The 19,481-nt window shown below is 42.3% G+C and overlaps 1 protein-coding gene across 2 annotated transcripts in view; it reads right to left on the bottom strand.

Annotated features, from left to right (window-relative positions):
• The window catches only part of ankhb (ANKH inorganic pyrophosphate transport regulator b), a 78,560-nt gene extending 59,467 nt beyond the window's left edge, over positions 1-19,093 (bottom strand). Inside the window, exon 1 of one of the 2 annotated variants that reach the window (XM_014139085.3) lies at positions 18,487-19,093. In XM_014139085.3, coding sequence (XP_013994560.1) covers positions 18,487-18,582 — 96 coding nt within the window. In that variant the 5' untranslated portion in view covers positions 18,583-19,093. The remainder of the gene's footprint in view (positions 1-18,486) is intronic. The other variant, NM_001140633.2, reaches the window with a different exon arrangement.
• Between the last annotated feature and the right edge of the window lie 388 nt (positions 19,094-19,481).

Below are 19,481 nucleotides of genomic sequence, written 5' to 3'. Positions count from 1 at the left end.
GATACTCCCTTATGTACTCACCCTTTTATTGAATGGCTGTCTGTGTTTAAAGGTTTGGTATCAGATCTGTACAATAGATGTATTACGTAAGTACCAGACAGTCCTACAGTGTCTGCGCTGTGGGACAGTGGGATACTCTTTTGGAAAAAAAGGTGCTATTAAGAACCTAAAAGGGTTCTTCGGCTGTCCCCATAGAAGAACCCTTTGAAGAGCCATTTTTGGTCCCAGATGGAACCTTTTTGGTTCCAGTTAGAACTATTTTGGGTTCGATGTAAGACACTTTCCACAGAGGGTTCTACATGGAAGGAGCCCAAAAAGGTTATCATATGGGGATAGCCGAAAGAACCCTTTTGGAACCATTTTCCTCCCCTAAGAGTGTAGGGTATGGGACAATACTTTATTCTCCTTCAGAAACCTAGCTCTTCCCTTTCAAATTCATAGATAGGACTTACACCACACCTCTTAACTTCCTTTGGAATCATTTATCTAATCATCCCTTTTGTCATATATTGTATGTAATAACAATTCAATAGATGCTACACTACATATGTCTTGGGAATGTCCCCCCATTCTTAGTTTTTAGGCAGCTGGCACCTGTGATGTCTAATGTTACTGGAACTCAGATTATGGCTTTACCTACACATTTTATTTTAAACAATGTTACTCCTCTGCAGTTGTCTTTCCTTCACTGTAGGCTCTTGCTTGCTGCCATTACATGCAGGGTTTACACCCAATCTGCCCCTTAAGAGTACATGGTTATCTAACTTCCAGTCTATTGCTTCACTTGAACCGTCATCAGCGAGGCTCGACAGAGCTCAAAGCAGGACTCTCGGGTTGTGGACGGTTATTATTGATCTGGTTAGAGAGTTTATTTTTGTTTTATTTGTATACAATTTCTGTCATTTCCAGTTTGAAGTCTGTAAAGCGTATTGTACGTATCAATCCCAGTATTAATGTATTTATATGTTTAATAAAAAATGTAAAAACCTTGGGGCTCTGCTTCCAGTGAAGCAGTTTGTGACGCCCCAGTGTAGCACATACAGTATGTTACAGTGGCCAACTATCAGTTTTCAAATCTTATATAGGCAAAGATTACAGGTACAGTATAGGTTTATAGTATATTGCCGTAGGTCTGTTTGCTGAAAGATATCAGGTCCTATCAAGTGTCGTGATGCACCACACTATTGCTGCCTTTTTCAGGGGAAGCAATCTAGTTCAGACAATGCCAGTTTTGTTTTTGTTGCAGGATTAGAAGCTCCGTCATCTACCTGTCTCTGAGTGAACAATAAATGTCTTTCATGGCTCACAGCCCAGACCTAAAGACCCTAATATCAAAACCAGAATTAGTAGGGATTCCACAGGCTCCAGTTACCAAGGTATTGAAATCCCCCCCCACCATGACTAACTCGGAGCTATGACAGAGGCTAAAATGTTTGAAATGGATTCAAGTGATTCTTTGCAAATGCAGTATATTGTAGCTTTTTTCTTTTAAATATAATTGGACCATTTGATTTGAACCCTCAGATGTACAAGTATATTTAATTTACAATTTCTATGCCGCTACCATGTATGTACATTGCATGTTAAATGGGACCAGAGATTGAATTGTTTCCTTGGCTGTTTATTTCCCATGCTTTTCTTAAACTCTTGCTGACAAATATTAGCATTCTTCTGATACTGGCCCAAACATTTCTTTGTTTTCAGGTCAAGTCAAAACCACCCTGTCAGTCTGAGCTCTTTACCTGTACTTCATCAGTATCAACAGGTTACAGATGTATAGAACTGAGTTGTGACACTAAGATCAGAAACAATCAATGTTTTTGAGTTTAATAAGCACATGAACATTTCCCATAAAGCCTAACTGCAGGGTTAGGGGAGGTTAATTTCAGCTCAATTCAGTCCGAAATGTAAAATGTGTCACGGGTGTCGTAGGGTGTAGACCAAAACGCAGCGGGAAAATGTATACTCATCTTCTTTTTATTAGTGAAGAAGGAAAAACACAACGTATAAAAAAAACAAACGAACTAGACAGTCTCGTCAGGCATACAGCAAAACAAGAAACAATCTCCCACAAAATCCCATGACAAACACATTCCTATTTATAGGACCTTCAATCAGAGGCAACGATAGACAGCTGCCTCCAACTGAAGGCCCTAACACCAATTTAGCTAAACATAGAAATACAAACGACTAGACTGAACATAGAAATAAACTAACATAGAACAATAACCAAACCCTGGACTAATAAATCAAATACCCCTCTACATACACAACCACCCCGAACCATATAAACCAAATACCCCTCTACATGAACACATACACAAACACACCCAGAACCACATAAAACAAATACCCCCTGCCACGTCCTGACCAAACTATAAGAACAAATAACCCCTTTACTGGTCAGGACGTGACATGTTTAAATGAGACAGACTACACCCACAGAACATCATACACCACAGAACCACACAGTCACACTAATACTGCTTTTTGCCTGTAAAAAAAATGGGGCTGTTTATATTACCCCCTTACAAACAGGCCTTACAAACATAGAATAAAATACTAATAATATTTCTCCCACACAACTTGTGTCACCGCTGTCATATAAAACAGTGATATTTTGAGACATAACCCATGCTTTCTTGATCCACATTTCATCTCTTTCCTACCCTCCACTTGTTAAACTACATAACATGCAGGCAAAATGTTCTAATAAATGAGCCAACTAGACAAGATGATCATGAGCAGCACTCACCTCAACTTAGCTAACATTTCCCCAGCCCAATTGTAGCCTAACCAAATGGAAATTCAGTGAAGAGAAAAGAAACTGACATCAAAGCTGTCCCAATAGAATGGTGCTGAAATCATCATCCAGGCAGAACTTTACCAAAAATATTACTAGGTTGTTAGGCGGAAATACAAGTTTTGGCTTTGATACCGGCAACACCTTTCAGCTAAAGTTGGCGGAAAAATGTCTTAGTATGAAAGGGATATAAACAATGTTTCCTCAAAAAGAAAATTAGGGACTGAGCTAATTTCAGGTCTGCTGAAAGCTAACTTGAACTTTGAATATTCTGTGCAACTTCCGCCGCACGTTTACTGTGAACACTGACATGCTGACCACACCACTTGCGTTACGTAAGCGAGAGTTGGATAATGAATGTACACGTACATGTTATTCAATAATTTCATCCAAACTGCTCGCGTGCGTCAACGAGTATCTGCGTAGCCAGGCGCTAAAGTCCTGCCTCTCCCATCTCCTCATTGGTTTTTAGGAGCATATACCCACGTGGATAATTGAAAGAAGAACTGTGGTTCACACTCCCGTCCAGCTGGTGGTGGTGGTGTTGGTAATGCACCTTAAAGTGTGTTGCCAACCGCCATATGAAGTCCAAAGAAGAAGAAGAAGCAGGGTCTGTAGTGACGCCTCTAGCACTGAGATGCAGTGCCTTAGACCGCTGCACCACTCGGGAGCCCCTACATTCCATGACAGTTTAAAAAAAAAAAACTTGCAGGGCTTGACATTAATCTTTTCACCACTTGTACTTCAGACGAGGTGGTGACTGAAAATGTTGTTGTGTTGTTTGATGCAAGAAACCACTTTACAAAATAAAATGCATTATTATTCCCATACCATTATTAAAGAGAATCAGACAAATTATGCTATGCTACGCTCTGCCTATTGGCTACTTCGCTTATTCAAGCCTGTCTCAAAATACAACACCGCAGCTGATTGGTTATGGGGCACCGGTCTGTGTAGAGTATGGGCCTGAGTCATGCCTGTCAATGCAATAGAATCCTACTCTGATGCGTTCAGGCTACAACAAAATGTCTTGCATAGTTAGTATGCAAAACTAAGTCTTGCATAGTTTTTTTTCTCTGTGTGTTGCATTGAAAGTGGCTAATAATTGATTCAATCACAATTACCACAGCAAAGGGAAACATTGATAGTGTTAACTACCGGGGAAAATTCTATAAAGTTGAGTAAAATTCAATCTCGTGCAATTTAGATATAAGGCTTCTCTACTGTCACCATTCTGTTGCTGTGACACCACACACATCCCAAAGAGAGAAGAGCATGGCCATTAATAGTGTGTCACTATGCATGAATGATTGTGTAACCAGGGGCGTAGCTTTGGTTTAAGAGGTGGGGGGGACAGAAACTGGCGGGGGGTCTGGGGTCCTCCCCCACCAAAATGTGTCTTGCCACTTAAAGCTAATTTCGTGCATTTTAAAAATAATGTAGCATGACCCACAACCCTTCTAACCAGTTATTTTTATTCTAACAGCAGAAATGACCACAGTCATCAAGCTAGGAAAGAGATCGTAATTTAACATGGTAATATACTTCCTCTATCAAACATAATCAAATGTAATTCATCAGACAATATTTCAAGTTAAAAGTTAATTTGTGGAGTTTCTTTCCTTGTTAATGCGTTTGAGCCAATCAGTTGTGTTGTGACATGGTAGGGGTGGTATACCGAAGATTAGCCCTACTTGGTAAAATACAAAGTCCATATTATGGCAAGAACAGCTCAAACAAGCAAGGAAAAACAACAGCTCATCATTACTTTAAGACATGAATGTCAGTAAATCCAGAGCAAGTACAGTCGCAAAAACCATCAAGTGCTATGATGAAACAGGCTGTCATGAGGACCGCCACAGGAAAGGAAGACCCAGAGTTACATCTGCTGCAGAGGATCAGTTCATTAGAGTTACCAGCCTCAGAAATTGCAGCCCAAATAAATGCTTCACAGAGTTCATGTTACAGACACATCTCAATGTCAACTGTTCAGAGACCGCTTGAATCAGGCCATAAATGTTGATTTAGATTACATAGCTATTTCAATTGTTATTTCAAATAATTTCGGTGACTTCACAGCAATTCCTAGCTAGCTAACGGAATGTAGCTAGCTAGCAGGCTCAGCTAAATAAAAATCCCCATAAATACAGCCACATCTCAAAGTCATGTCATGAGACTTGTAAATGAAAGAGGAATATACTAATACTAATCGAATGGAGTTTTCCATCTCCCCATTTAGAGTATTTCTGGTGCAGAACAGAAATGCCCTTATTCATTTGGTGTGACAAAGGCATTTCCTAACAGGCCTGCTAACTTTCTTTGTTGTTACTTTAAGGTTGGAACCAACATGCAGTACCTCCAGCAGGCAGTGGCAAGAACAATTAGTCCGCCAGCTCAGGAACAAGCTATGTCGTTCACAGCCCTGTGTAGTGTTCAATGTAATGTCATTCCTGGACTTTTTGAAACTTCATGTATATTGTTTTAAAAATGTAATAAAATGAAATGATGGTTTAAACATTTCTTTAATGTTTATTTGTTTTAGCTGTTAGTGATAATTCCCTAAGTGTTAATACATTTGTGTTAACATCATTAAGCCTTTATGTATGTGTTATGAATGACCAAATATGTCTAACTTTAAATTAAATACAGATTCATATGATACAAGGCATTTATGTATGCGTTATCAATTACCAAAGGTGTCTGACTTTAAATGAAGTACAGATTCATGAGATAGTCTTTAATGATGTGTTATGAATGACCAAATGTGTTTGACTTCATAGTAAGTACAGCGTCATATGATAAGAAATGTATGTGTTATGAATGACCAAAGGTGTCTGACTTCATAGTAAGTACAGCGTCATATGACATAAGGCATTTATGTATGTGTTATGAATGACCAAAGGTGTCTGACTTTATAGTAAGTGCAACGTCATGCAATATATAGTCTTTATGGATGTGTATTGAATGACCTAAGGTGTCTCACTTCAAACTAAGTATTGGTATTCCTCTTCTGTTCCCATGTTGGAGACCAGGGCTTGATTACTATCTATTACAATGGTGCCAACATTTTGTGGCTGGTCTTTCAGATGGGGAGAGGGTGAATGTGTCAAAGTCCAGACTGGGCCCAGCCAGAAATAAGCCATGTTCAAATAACTTACGTTGGGGGCTTTCATCAAGGTAAGTGTTTCTTGGTGTAATGTCGTCCCCAGGCTATTGCGCACACAGCACATACAATGCCTTCGGAGGGTATTCAGACCCCTTGACCTTTTCCACATTTTGTTACGTTACAGCCTTATTCTAAAATTGATTCAATAAAAAAATCCTCAGCAATCTACACACAATACCATATTGTCATGACTGGCCTGTGCGGGTCAGGTTACCGTGGACCATAATCCTACAGAGATATCTCTCACACCCACCAGCGGGGGAGAGATCGAGAGGTATGGATGTGGGGGGTTTTATGACACCTCACGCCCATTGTAAATCTTAAAGCAACAGACACAATCCCTTTCTCCTCTCACTGTGGAGGAATGGAATGTATGATGGGCCTATGGAGAACCTACCTCTGAACAGTAACATGCAATAACTGGACTATGGGACAATATGTTTCGTCAGCCAAAATGGTAGTAATGACGATAGATGGAATACGAAAATGAATGTCACTTTTGTGATGTTATTAAAAGTTAAATGACGACGTTATAACGAAAACATCAACTTGAAGAGTTTTCATAATATGTACATGATGTTTGCTTGTGTGGAAAATGTCCAGATCAAAGGGAATGTTTTTTTAAAGATGAAATGTGAAGTTAGTTGTCTAAATTGGATCTGAGCAAAATCCAGACCTTGCCTCGTAACTAGTTACGCCCAGAGAACTTGCCCTAAAGGTGGAAACGCCCATTTCTGACCCAAGGGTATAAAACATGTGAGTTAAGAATTAACATTATGACTAAGTGACCACGAGCTGCAGCCAAGGTTCAGTTAGTTGTAAACCCAAAACTCAACACGAGGTTGAAGAAGACAAAGGAACCTTTTAACAATCTATGCTACGGATGAGTAGCGGTGTCTAAGAGGGTGAATTCAAGCAGGACCACCTGGTTACCACTCTCCAAGGAATCATGTGGCTACACTGCTTTCATTCCCACGCTGGAACCATCTACACAGCTGATTATCTGTCCTCAGAAGACCTCTCTTTCAGCACAAAGGCGAGGAAACAGACCACTAAGAGAAAGGACACTGGCATCGTGTGGACAATCAGAGATTGTTACCATTATACTCGGTAACAATAAGTGTCGCCATCAGAGGAGAAGTCAGAACTCGGTCGATGAGGAGAGACCCCATCGGAGACTTTCGACACGTAATTTCATCATTATATTCTGATCCATAAGAGTGGCAGTTCGGGGAAAGGTTAGGGTTAAACTAAGCATAGTTTACAAATGTACCTAAGTGTGCTTTTCTCTCAAAGTACAGAGCGCTCAGGACCTGACTGGGGCAAAGGATCACCTTCCAACATGACAACGACCCTAAGCACACAGCCAAGACAATGCAGGAGTGTCTTCGGGACAATTCTCTTAATGTCTTTGTGGCCCAGCCAGAGCCCGGAATTAACCCAATTGAACATCTCTGGAGAGACCTGAAAACAGCTGTGCAGCAATGCTCCCCATCCAACCTGACAGATCTTGAGATGATCTGCAGAGAAGAATGGGAGAAACTCCAGGTGTGCCAAGCTTGTAGCGTCATACCCAAGAAGACTCAAGGCTGTAATCGCTGCCAAAGTTGCTTCAACAAAGTTCTGAGTAAAGGGTCTGAATACTTATGTTAAAGTGATATTTCAGGTTTTTATTTGTAACTAATTAGCAGAAAAATTTAAAAATATATTTTTGCTTTGTCATTATGGTGTATTGTGTGTAGATTGATGAGGAAAAATAACAATTTAATACATTTTAGAATAAGGCTGTAATGTAACAAAATGTGGAAAAGGTTGAGGGGTTTAAATACTTCCCGAAGGCACTGTATAAGCCTGGGATATCAACCATTCAAAGTTGGTCTTAGTGGGAGTGACCATATAATTCTATTGGAGAATGGTAGCCATCCATTCTATTGGCCAACGTACAATCACTGGAGAATAAACTTGAAGATCTCTGTTCGAGACTATCCTGCCAACGGGACATTTAAAACTGTAATCTTATGTTTCACCAAGTCGTGGCTGACAGACGACACGGATAATATGCAGTTGGCTGGGCTTTCAGTGCATCGGCAGGACAGAAAAGCTACGTCTGGTAAGACGAGGGTCGGGGGTGTGTGTCTATTTGTCAATAACAGCTGGTGCGTGATGTCTAATATTAAAGAAGTCTCGAGGGATTGCTCATCTGAGATAAAGTACTGTAGACCACACTATCTACCAACAGAGTTTTCATCTATTTTTCATAGCCGTCTATTTACCACCACAAACTGATGCTGGCACGAAGACCTCACTCAACGAGCTGTATAAGGCCATAAGCAAACGGGAAAATTCTCATCCCGAAGCGGTGCTCCTAGTGGCCGGGGACTCTAATGCAGGCAAACTTAAATCCATTTTACCTCATTTCTACCAGCATGTCTCATGTGCAACCAGAGGGAAAAAAACAATAGACCACCTTTACTCCACACACAAATCGGACCATAAATCCATCCTCCTGATTCCTGCTTATTAGCAAAAACTAAAGCAGAAAGTACCAGTGACTCAATAAGGCAGTGGTCAGATGATGCGGATGCTAGACTACAGGACTGTTTTGCTAGCACAGACTGGAATATGTTCCGGGATTCAACCAATGGCATTAAGGAGTATACCACCTCAGTCACCGGTTTCATCAATAAGGGCATCGGCGACGTCATCCCCACAGTGACCGTATGTACATATCCCAACCAGAAACTATGGATTATAGGCAACATCCGCACCAAGCCAAAGGCTAGAGCTGCCGCTTTCAAGGAGCAGAACACTCATCAGGACGCTATAAGAAATCCCACTATGCCCTCAGACGAACGATCAAACAGGACTAAGATTGAATCCTACTACACCAGCTCTGACGCTCGTCGGATGTGGCAGGGCTTGAAAACTATTACGGACTACAAAGGGAAACCCAGCCGAGAGCTGCCCAGTGACGCGAGCCTACCAGACAAGCTAAATACCTTTTATGCTCGCTTCGATGCAAGCAACACTGAAGCATGTATGAGAGCATCAGTGAGTAAGACCTTTAAACAGGTCAACATTCACGAGGCCGCAGGGCCAGACAGATTACCAGGACGTCTACTCAGAGCATGCGTGGACCAACTGGCAAGTGTCTTCACTGAAATGTTCAACATCTCCCTGACCGAGTCTGTCATACCTACATGTTTCAAGCAGACCAACATAGTCCCTGTGCCCAAAAAAGCAAAGGTAACCTGCCTAAATGACTACCGCCCCGTAGCACTCACGTGGGTAGCCATGAAGTGCTTTGAAAGGCTGGTCATGGCTCACATCAACACCATCATCCCAGAAACCCTAGACCCACTCCAATTCGCATACTGCACCACAGATGAATTAATCTAATTTGCAGTCCACACTGCTCTTTCCCAACTGGACAAAATGAACACCTACGTGAGAATCCTGTTCATTGACTATAGCTCAGCGTTCAACACCATAGTGTCCACAAAGCTCATCACTAAGCTAAGGACCCTGGAACTAAACACCTCCCTCTGCAACTGTGTCCTGGACTTCCTGACTGGCCGCCCCGAGGTGGTAAGGGCAGGGAACAACACATCTGCCACGCTGATCCCCTCGCACGGGGGCCCCTCAGAAGTGTCCAAACACACCAAGACAGTTGTGAAGAAGGCATGACAATACCTTTTCCCGATCAGAAGACTGAAAAGATTTGACATGTGGTCCCCAGATCCTCAACGTTCTACAGCTGCACTATCGAGAGCATCCTGACCGGTTGCATCATCACCTGGTATGGCAACTGCTCAGCATCTGACCATAAGGCCCTAGAGAGGGTAGTGCGTACGGCCCAGTACATCACTGGGGCCAAGCTTCCTGCCTTTCAGGACCTCTATACTAGGCAGTGTCAGAGGAAGGCCAGAAAAATTGTCAAAGACTCCAGTCACCCAAGTCATAGACTGTTCTCTCTGCTACCGCATTGGCAAGCAGTACCAGAGCGCCAAGTTGAGGTACAAAAGGCTCCTGTCAAAGCCCCTCAAAGGGAGAGACACAGAACAATTCAAAAAGTTGGTGCTAGCTTATCAGCTCAATATTCGGTACCTAAATGTTTACTTGGATCTACTTATTCTGGACACAGTTCCACGTAATGGAAACAGATCAGTGTTTTAGATTACATTACATTCTTACTTATTAAATCACTGGTGCTACCCAAACTATTGAGTAATAATAACTGGAAATTGTCAAAAACGTCTCTTACCCTTAATATTCATACCTCTGTCCCAAATTTCCCCACTGTGTCCCTTAGTCTGTTTTTTGTTTAGTGAGCATTGGCGGCTATCTATTGTTCCACAGGAAGCTTATCTCTAACCCAAACACCAGATGGCGGCCTCTAATTTAATATCAGTCCTAATGCTCAATCCCTCTGTTCATCATTTGACCTTGTATTGAAACATTTACTTCTTCAAATTACAGTGACGAGGCGACTCCAGGATGCTGGCTGGCCTTCTAGGGAGACTTGCAAAGAAAAAAACATATCTCAGACTGGCCAATAAAAATAGAAGTTTAAGATGGGCAAAAGAACACAGACACTGGACAGAGGAACTCTGCCTAGAAGGCCAGCATCCCAGAGTCGCCTCTTCACTGTTGACGTTGAGACTGGTGTTTTGCGGGTACTATTTAATGAAGCTGCCAGTTGAGGACTTGTGAGGCATCTGTTTCTCAAACTAGACACTCTAATGTACTTGTCCTCTTGCTCAGATGTGCACCAGGGCCTCCCACTCCTCAATCTATTCTGGTTAGAGCCAGTTTGCGCTGTTCTGTGAAGGAAATAGTACATAGCGTTGTACGAGATGTTCAGTTTCTTGGCAATCTTTCGCATGGAATAGCCTTAATTTCTCAGAACAAGAATAGACTGACGAGTTTCAAAAGAAAGGTCTTTGTTTCTGGCTCTCTAATTCACCCAGTACGTTATAGCAAAATTTCAATCTCTTATTATCCAATTTTCAATCAGCTTATTATACATATTTCAGTCTCTTGTTATCCAAATTTCAATCAGCTTAATATCCACATTTGAATCAATCAGCTTATTATCCAAATTTCAATCTTAATAGTAATAATTTCAATCCATTTATAATCCAAATTTCAAATCAGCTTAATACGTCATATCTCACAATCACATAATTTTCACATCCACATTCACTAAGTACTATTCCCAAACACACACGGTAATCTCCCTTATTCCCCCATGTGCATCATCAACAATTCTCGTCGTTACTTGCTATGCACCAGGCAGAATAAATCATCCTGTTCGTTGACGCCAAATTGTCGTGGAAATTCTACACAGAGACACTCAATGTTAAATTAACCATTCTTTATTATCCGCACTGGAGAGGTTCCAGCGTAGCCTAGTGGTTAGAGCGTTGGACTAGTAACCGGAAGGTTGCAAGATTGAATCTCCAAGCTGACAAGGTAAAAATATGTTGTTCTGCCCCTGAACAAGGCAGTTTCCTAGGCCATCATTGAAAATAAGAATTTGTTCTTAACTGACTTGCCTAGTAAAATAAAGGTTAAAGAAAACTCAATGCACCAAGTAGATGTTGATCAGGAGCTACACCTGGGGCAGTCATGTTAGTTCTCTTATATACAGACAGGTTATATTTGCCGGATTTAGCTTATTCATCGATTCATAATTAATTCATCACATACGTTTGCTTCATTCATGTGACCGACCAATACCGGGTCACCAATACCTCACCATGCTTCTTCTCTCTAAGCTGAGACCTTGAAACTGAGATATCCCTTTCTCTAAACAAGCTGCTGGGCTTACTGCCAAATTGCAGATACTGATAGTGAGGATTTGTTCAATCCGTCACCTGCATGAACACAGAAATTGGTTATTAGACAACCACATGAATAGAACACAGAAATTGGTTATTTAGAAAAGCACAAACTTAAAAATGTCCATCACGCTCCTTAACAGCTTCTACCCACAAGCAATAAGACTGTTTACTACCTAATTCTATATTAAGTATTGTAGTATTCTATAGTAAATTGTAGTATTGTTTTCATGTGGGATGTTCCTGTGCAAGAGAGCGGCTATGATAGCAGAAGCACATAAGGTCTTATCTGATGACATATCAAGAATCTCACAGATCATTTTCATGGGCTTATAGTAGTCTCAAATGCAGAGAACCTGCTTACGAATTGGCACACTGAAACAACATCAATGTCCCAAACAACTGGTCAACAAATGGAAGGGTAAGTGATATTGAACAGAGATATCTAAATCTGAATATAGGCATACATTAAAGATAAACAATATACCACACCCCCAATTCCATGAATTAAACTTTGGCCTACCAGCACCATCACCCACTGTAACAGAACACCATTACGCACTTACCTCAAGGCGGCTCAACTTACCCTGTCCCTATGCTCAAGTTGTGCCAAGAGAGAACACTTTTTTTGGACAAGCTATGTTTTGAAAACTTATGTTTACATGAATTCTGATTATTTCCAGGGATACAGTACACAACATGCAGAAATATATGTAGATCTTTCTTAGAAATAATACTACGTAGCGATGCTGAATGTAACAAAGGGATCAACATAACCCGCTCTAAATTGTTGGAGCAATTTAGCGTGCCGGCCCTACTTTTTCCACATCTTCTGAGTCAACTATTTATAATGCATTATGAATGCACTTAAAGTGTCCTTAATCGCTCCATAGTACATTAGACAGGCCAAGCATTTATAACAGCTCATAACTCACAGCCTTTATAAATGCCTAAAGTCTGCAGGTTCACACGTTACAACATGGATGTTCGCAAAACAACTCTCAAGCAGCGCTTAGAGAGTCGCAAAACAGCTAGGTTTTTTAACAGTTGAGAGGTAGAATTGCTAAAACTGCTGGTTTGTTTTTATCCTGTTGTAGATATTGCCCCTCCACATACGTCCTATTCTACTTTCTTTTGTTCCTCTTTTTTATTCTTGTAAAGTGTGTTGTGCCCCCTATTAAATGCATGTCATTGTTTCAGAAATATCTCAAGTCATTGAGTGACTTCTCTTTTCTAGACAACTGGCAAAGACAGAGGAAGTAGCAAGATGTGAATTTACAGTGGTTTGAATTTATAGTGACCTAATGGCAGAACCATGGCAAAATCGCAATAGTGATGATTGCTGTTCTCCCCTGGGATAGGAGTCAAAGGAGGCAGAGTTAGATCTTTGGTGGCATATTCTAATAAGAATTTCCTTATTCTGGTCCTTAAAGACTGTTAAGCATGTTGGTTGTTGTGCTTACTGTATTTCATTGTCAGTTAATGAAAGAGATGGTTCACTTGGAAGTCGTCTGTGTGCCTGTAGTAACTGCAACTATGATTAAGGTTATTTGGCATACTACTTACCCAAAAAGACTTGAGGCTGTAATCGCTGCCAAAGGTCCTTCAACAAAGTACTGAGTAAAGGATCTGAATACTTGAAAAAAAATATTAACCGGCTGGGCAGACATCAATTCAACGTCTATTCCACATTGTTCAATATAATTTCATTGACATGTGGAAACAATGTTGACTCAAACAGTGTGTGTCACCATTTCTATCTAATTACAAAGCAGCTGTTCTCTTCTGAGAGTTTAATTAATATGAACTATAACGTCCGTGGTTGCTAGGTGTCCAATTAGGATGTTGTATTTTGGGATATGGTGATGTGTGTAAGAGACAAGATGCTATTGTGATGTTAATTACTGCTACACCTCTTCACAGGACATGCTAGGTGTAGACTCCTTCCAACTATGAATAAGACAAGTTCATCCCAAAGAGTGAAGAAAATAGCCCATTGACTGAAATACAACTTTTTTATATAACAGGAGCATTGACAAGGTAACATTTTACACTATAATACTCCCAGCGATATATTGCACAACTGAACCTATTAAGATCAAAACGAAAAACCAGTCCATCAAGGCAATAATGGCTTATTGTGAGACTATTTTTAGCAAACCTTTCCATTAGGGTTTTTATTATTCATCCGTAATAGTGGTTGAAAGTCATATTTACATTGTTATAGTGCTTATGACTACTAATTCCTTTTGTATATAATACAAAAAAACTTGTGATTCCAAAGTGGTAGCAACAACAGTTTCTAATTCGTATCCACATAATAACATGATTAATACTTGGGTCATTCCACAAAATGAGTCCCTTTTGCATCACTTTGATATTTTAAGCAACAATTGTGCACTAATATGTCACACCCTGATCTGTTTCACCTGTCTTTGTGCTCGTCTCCACGCCCCTCCAGGTGTCGCCCATCTTCCCCATTATCCCCAGTGTATTTATACCTGTGTTCTGTTTGTCTGTTGCCAGTTCGTTTTGTTCATCAAGCCTACCAGCGTTTTTCCTCTTGCTTCTGTTGTTTTCTGTTTTCTAGTTTTCCCGGTTCTGACCATTCGTCCTGCCCTGACCCTGAGCCTGCCTGCCGTTCTGTTCCATTGTCACACTACCCTGGATTATTGACCTCTGCTTGCCTTGATTCTGAGACTGCCTGCCATTCTGTACCTTATGGACTCTGATCTGGACTACTGACCTCTGCCTGCCCTTGACCTGTCATTTTTCCTGCCCACTGTTATAGTAATAAACTTGTGTTACTTTGACACGGTCTGCATCTGGGTCTTCTCCTGAAATGTGATAGTACGAACTGGCCCTGACTGACCAAGCAGACTCGGACCAGATCCACAACGCCATCTCCTCCCAAGGAGCCACCATTGGAAGGCACGAGGAGTTGCTTCATAGTCTAATGGACGGGTTCCAGACCTTGGCCGAATGCCATGACCGAGCATTAAACACATTGCTGGAGCAATTCCGCGGGTTGTCTGTCAGGCAGCCTACCACGACGGTAACTTCCCAGCCCCTCAGTAACCCAGCTTTTAGCAGCGCCGCCTCACCGGCCACCCTGATTTCTCGGGAACCCCGCTTACCTCCCCCGGAACGCTTCGATGGAGAATCGGGCACCTAGTGGCCACCTGTCCATTAAAAGACCAGGCTCACCGGTAGGAGTGAATACTCTGGTGGGCCATACAGATAACTTTTTCTCTCCCCTTACTCACACCCCTTTCATGCCACCTTGCTGTGGGGGAACCAGTCAAAATCTCTCGGGGTACTCATCGACTCCGGTACCGATGACAGCTTTATGTACACTACCCTGGCGTCCGAGCTGGGCATCCACACTCAGCCCCTCTCCATTCCCATGAACGTTAGAGCGTTGGACGGGTGCTCTATAAGCCGGGTCACCCACAATACCACTCCTATCAACCTACGTGTGTCAGGGAACCACAGCGAGACGATCCAATTCCTGCTTATTAAGTCTCCTCAGGTTCCCGTGGTATTGGGATTCTCTTGGCTCCATCGACACAATCCCCTTATTGACTGGTCTGCTGGTGCCATCATGGGCTGATGCCGTTCTGCCACGCTCATTGCCTGAAGTCAGCGCAGCCTGCCCCGGGACGTCTTCCAGGAGGCTCGGAAGTTGCCCCAGACCTCTCCGCCATTCCCGCACCTCTGGGAGGTGTTCAGTAAGGCCCGGGCCACTTCGCTTCCACTGCAGGATGTATTTTCTCCCAGGCACCACTCCGCCCCGGGGACAACTGTACACTCCGTCGGGTCCGGAGACCAAGGCTATGGAGACCTACATTGAGGACTCCCTAACTGCAGGGTTCATCCGTCCTTCTGCCTCCATTGCAGGCGCAGGGTTCTGCATCAACGACATCACTACCCGCTACCACTCATCTCCTCAGCCTTTGAGCCACTCCAGGGGGCCACCGTGTTCTCCAAGCTGGACCTACGGAACGCCTACCACCTGGTGTGGGTATGGGAAGGGGACAAGTAGACGACTGCCATCAACACGGCCAGCGGTCAATACGAATATCTGGTCATGCCATTTGGCCTTACCAACGCCCCTGATGTGTTGATCAGGTGCCTCCTGGAGAACTAGCTTTTTGTGAAAGCAGAGAAGTGCTAATTATATCGCTCCACCATCCCCTTCCTGGGTTACATCATTGCTCCAGGGAGTGTACAGGTGGATCCCAGGAAGGTGAGAGTGGTGGTGGATTGGCCCCAGCCTATATCCAGAGTGCAACTGCAACGTTTCCTGGGATTCGCCAACTTTTATTGCCTCTTTATCCGGGGTTACAGCACCCTGGCTTGCCCCCTGTCTGCACTCAACTCTCCCAAGTTTCTATTCACAAGGTCCCCAGCTGCTGACCAGGCGTTCTGCGATCTCAAACACCGTTTCACCACAGCTCCCATCTTGGTTCATCCTGACCCGTCCCGCCAGTTCGTGGTGGAGGCCGATGCTTTGGATTCTGCCCTGGACCTCAAGTTCCATTCCTGCGCCTTCTTCTCCCATCGCCTCAACGCCATAGAGAGGAACTACGATGTGGGGAATTGTGAGCTTCTCGCGGTGAAGATGGCGTTGGAGGAGTGGAGGCACTGGCTGGAGGTGGCGGAACATCCGGTCATTGCGTGGACAGACCACAAGAACCTGGAATATCTCTGCACCGCCAATCGTCTCAATTCCAGATAAGCTAGGTGGGCCCTGCTGTTCACCCAGTTCAACTTCTCCCTCTAATACCGACCGGGATCCAAGAATGTCAAGCCAGATGCGCTGTCACGCCGCTATAGCCATGCAGCTACACCCCCAGAACCCGAGACCATCCTTCCCACTTCGTGCCTGGCGAAAGCACTCAGCTGGGGAATAGGGAAGCAGATTCGTGAGGCGCAGCCTTCCCAGCCGAACCCCGAGGTAACCAGATAACCAGATGTTTGTTCCTGACGCAGAAAGAATGTTTGTACTCATTTATTTTGATCCAAAGCCATGAATGAATGAGTCACACAGCTTTATGTAGGTGCCGCTATATGACTGTGACATCAACTTGATAATATATAACGATATTTATTTCATCACATTCACAATAAGTTGGGTGAATTTTGGCCCATTCCTCCTAACAGAGCTGGTGTAACTGAGTCAGGTTTGTAGGCCTCCTTGCTCTCACACGCTTGTTCAGTTCTGCCCACAAATGTTCTATAGGATTGAGGTCAGGGCTTTGTGATGGCCACTCCAATACATTGACTTTGTTGTCTTGCCTCAAATATCCTGTTTTGTCATTTTAGTATTGTGCACAAGCTGCTAGACAGAAATGGTAGGCATACAAGCAAAAGATCTAGCTTATGTAGAGCATTGTTTCCCAACTCCAGCCCTCAACCAGGCTAAATTATATTCTTCAATAATCAATGGGTATATATCATGGATACTTTTTTTTATGTAGCAATCAAAAGAAATTAGAGCCTTGTCTAGTTTGATCTCCCAAATTAGTTTGGGGGTTTCAACAAGGTACGCTTTGGGGGTGACTACTACTATAGGCCACATGTAGCCAAATCAGGCCATCCATAACAGCACAATCATCTAGCTCATTTTGGTTTTGCATTGTCCTACTCTTTTATGTGCCCTGACACATGTTTGCTGATACTATGGCCAGCTGTTGACGCACACAGGTGATCCACTAACTAACGTTGTTCGTGTAACCCGCCATTTTCAATGGCTTCCCAGAGACTGTTCCCATCCTAGTAGGCAAGCAACCTAAAAGGTGCCACAAGAGATGATGAGGTTAGGCTACACCTCAAGACAGAAAACACACTGTGGGGTTGATGGTATGGAATTGATGGCTTTGCCACTAGGCTATAGGGAGATGTCATTGTGGTGGAAAAAGTACCCAGTTGTCATACTTGAGTAAAAGAAAAGATACCTTAATAGAAAATGACTCAAGTAAAAGTGAAAGTCACCCACTAAAATTCTACTTGAGTAAAAGTCTAAAAATATATGGTTTTAAATATACTTAAGTATCAAAAGTAAAAGTATAAACCATTTCAAATTCCTTATATTAAGCAAACCAGAAGGCACCAATTTATTTTATTTTTTTAAGTTACAGATAGCCAGGGGCACGCTCCAACACTCAGACATATTTTACAAAGGAAGCTGTGAGTCCGACAGGTCTGAGGCAGTAGGGATGACCAGGAATGTTCTTTTGATAAGTGTGTGAATTAGACCATTTTCCTGTCCTGCTAAGCATTCAAAATGAAACGAGTACTTTTGGGTGTCAGGGAAAATGTATGGAGTAGAAAGTACATAATTTTCTTCAGGAATGTAGTGAAGTAAAAGTAAAAACTGTCGATAATATAAATAGTAAAGTAAAGTACAGATACCTCAAAAAACTACTCAAGTATTTATACTTATTAAGTACTTTACAACACTGGATGTCAGTCCCCGTTGCCAATGACTAAAATTCAAAACGAAGCGCACTGGAAATGCGACTGGTGTTAAATTGCCTACCAAGGTGGGATTCACACCGCCTATGTAAACACGAGTCTTTGTGAAATGTTTTATTACTATTATACCTATTGTTATTCACAGACATGACAATCAGAAAATCATAGAATAGAGCTATGATAGTAACACTTGCCTGTTCACCGAGGTCGATGGCTATGTTAGTGATAGCGAGAGGAACCAGGAATCGGATGAGCGGGAAGTAGGGGGTTAGAGATGGGAATTTCACCATAATATCAGCGGCTGGATGACAGCAAAACCAGCATCAGCTGCTTACAGAACTAAGAGGGGATGAAAAACGCGGAGTCGCCGTGACCACCCGATGTTCTCGGTCTTTTCTAGGAGAAATCCTAAAATATCAGGTCCGTCCCTGCCTCCTACACAACAACAGCATCAACAACAATGATCTAACGCAGGGGCGAAGAGGAGGTTCACCAGAAATTTCTGTTGACGGACTCTCCATTGTTCATCCATCAGGAGGGGGGGGGGGAAATTAAAACATTAAATTAACGTGCTGCTGTTCCGCCCACAACTTCTCCCTTTGGCAAATTATATTGAGCCCAATATAGAAACGGTTTGGAGGCCGCGGTATAGTTGCAGCCCAGCAAAGCCGCTATTCTGTTGATGGTCCCATGGTTAACTGTACTTTAATCATCACCATCCTTCAGCACGTGGGGGTCGCCACATAAATAACACTCCTCTTCTGGACGTCACCAGCTGCGCACCGAAAACCACACACTAGCCTGGACAAGTAAACTACTCGACCAATGTAACGTTGGTTTTGTACTGGATATTCGGGACATTAGATTTTCTCTCAATAGCTATTGAACCAAGCATGCCATGACTATGAAGATGGTGTATTCTGAATCAGGGGTGGATGGAGAAAAAGCCACACCTTTTAAATTTTTATAATATGATTTCGTTTTTTAATGTTCAATAGCTCTTAGACAAAGTGTCCCATGACTATCAAAATTATATATTCAGAATCAAGGGAGAATTAACAAAAATCCAACTCTTTTTTTGTTGTTGCTTGAAATATTGAAAGCTAAAATATATATATATATATATATATATATATATATATATATATATATATATATATATATATATATATATATATATATAATAACA

This window comes from Salmo salar, chromosome 14 (assembly GCF_965601325.2).
Source record: "Salmo salar chromosome 14, fSalSal1, whole genome shotgun sequence".
Classification (NCBI taxonomy): domain Eukaryota; kingdom Metazoa; phylum Chordata; class Actinopteri; order Salmoniformes; family Salmonidae; genus Salmo; species Salmo salar.
The sequence above is the reverse complement of the archived record's forward strand: the minus strand, read 5'-3'. Positions and strand labels throughout refer to the sequence as shown.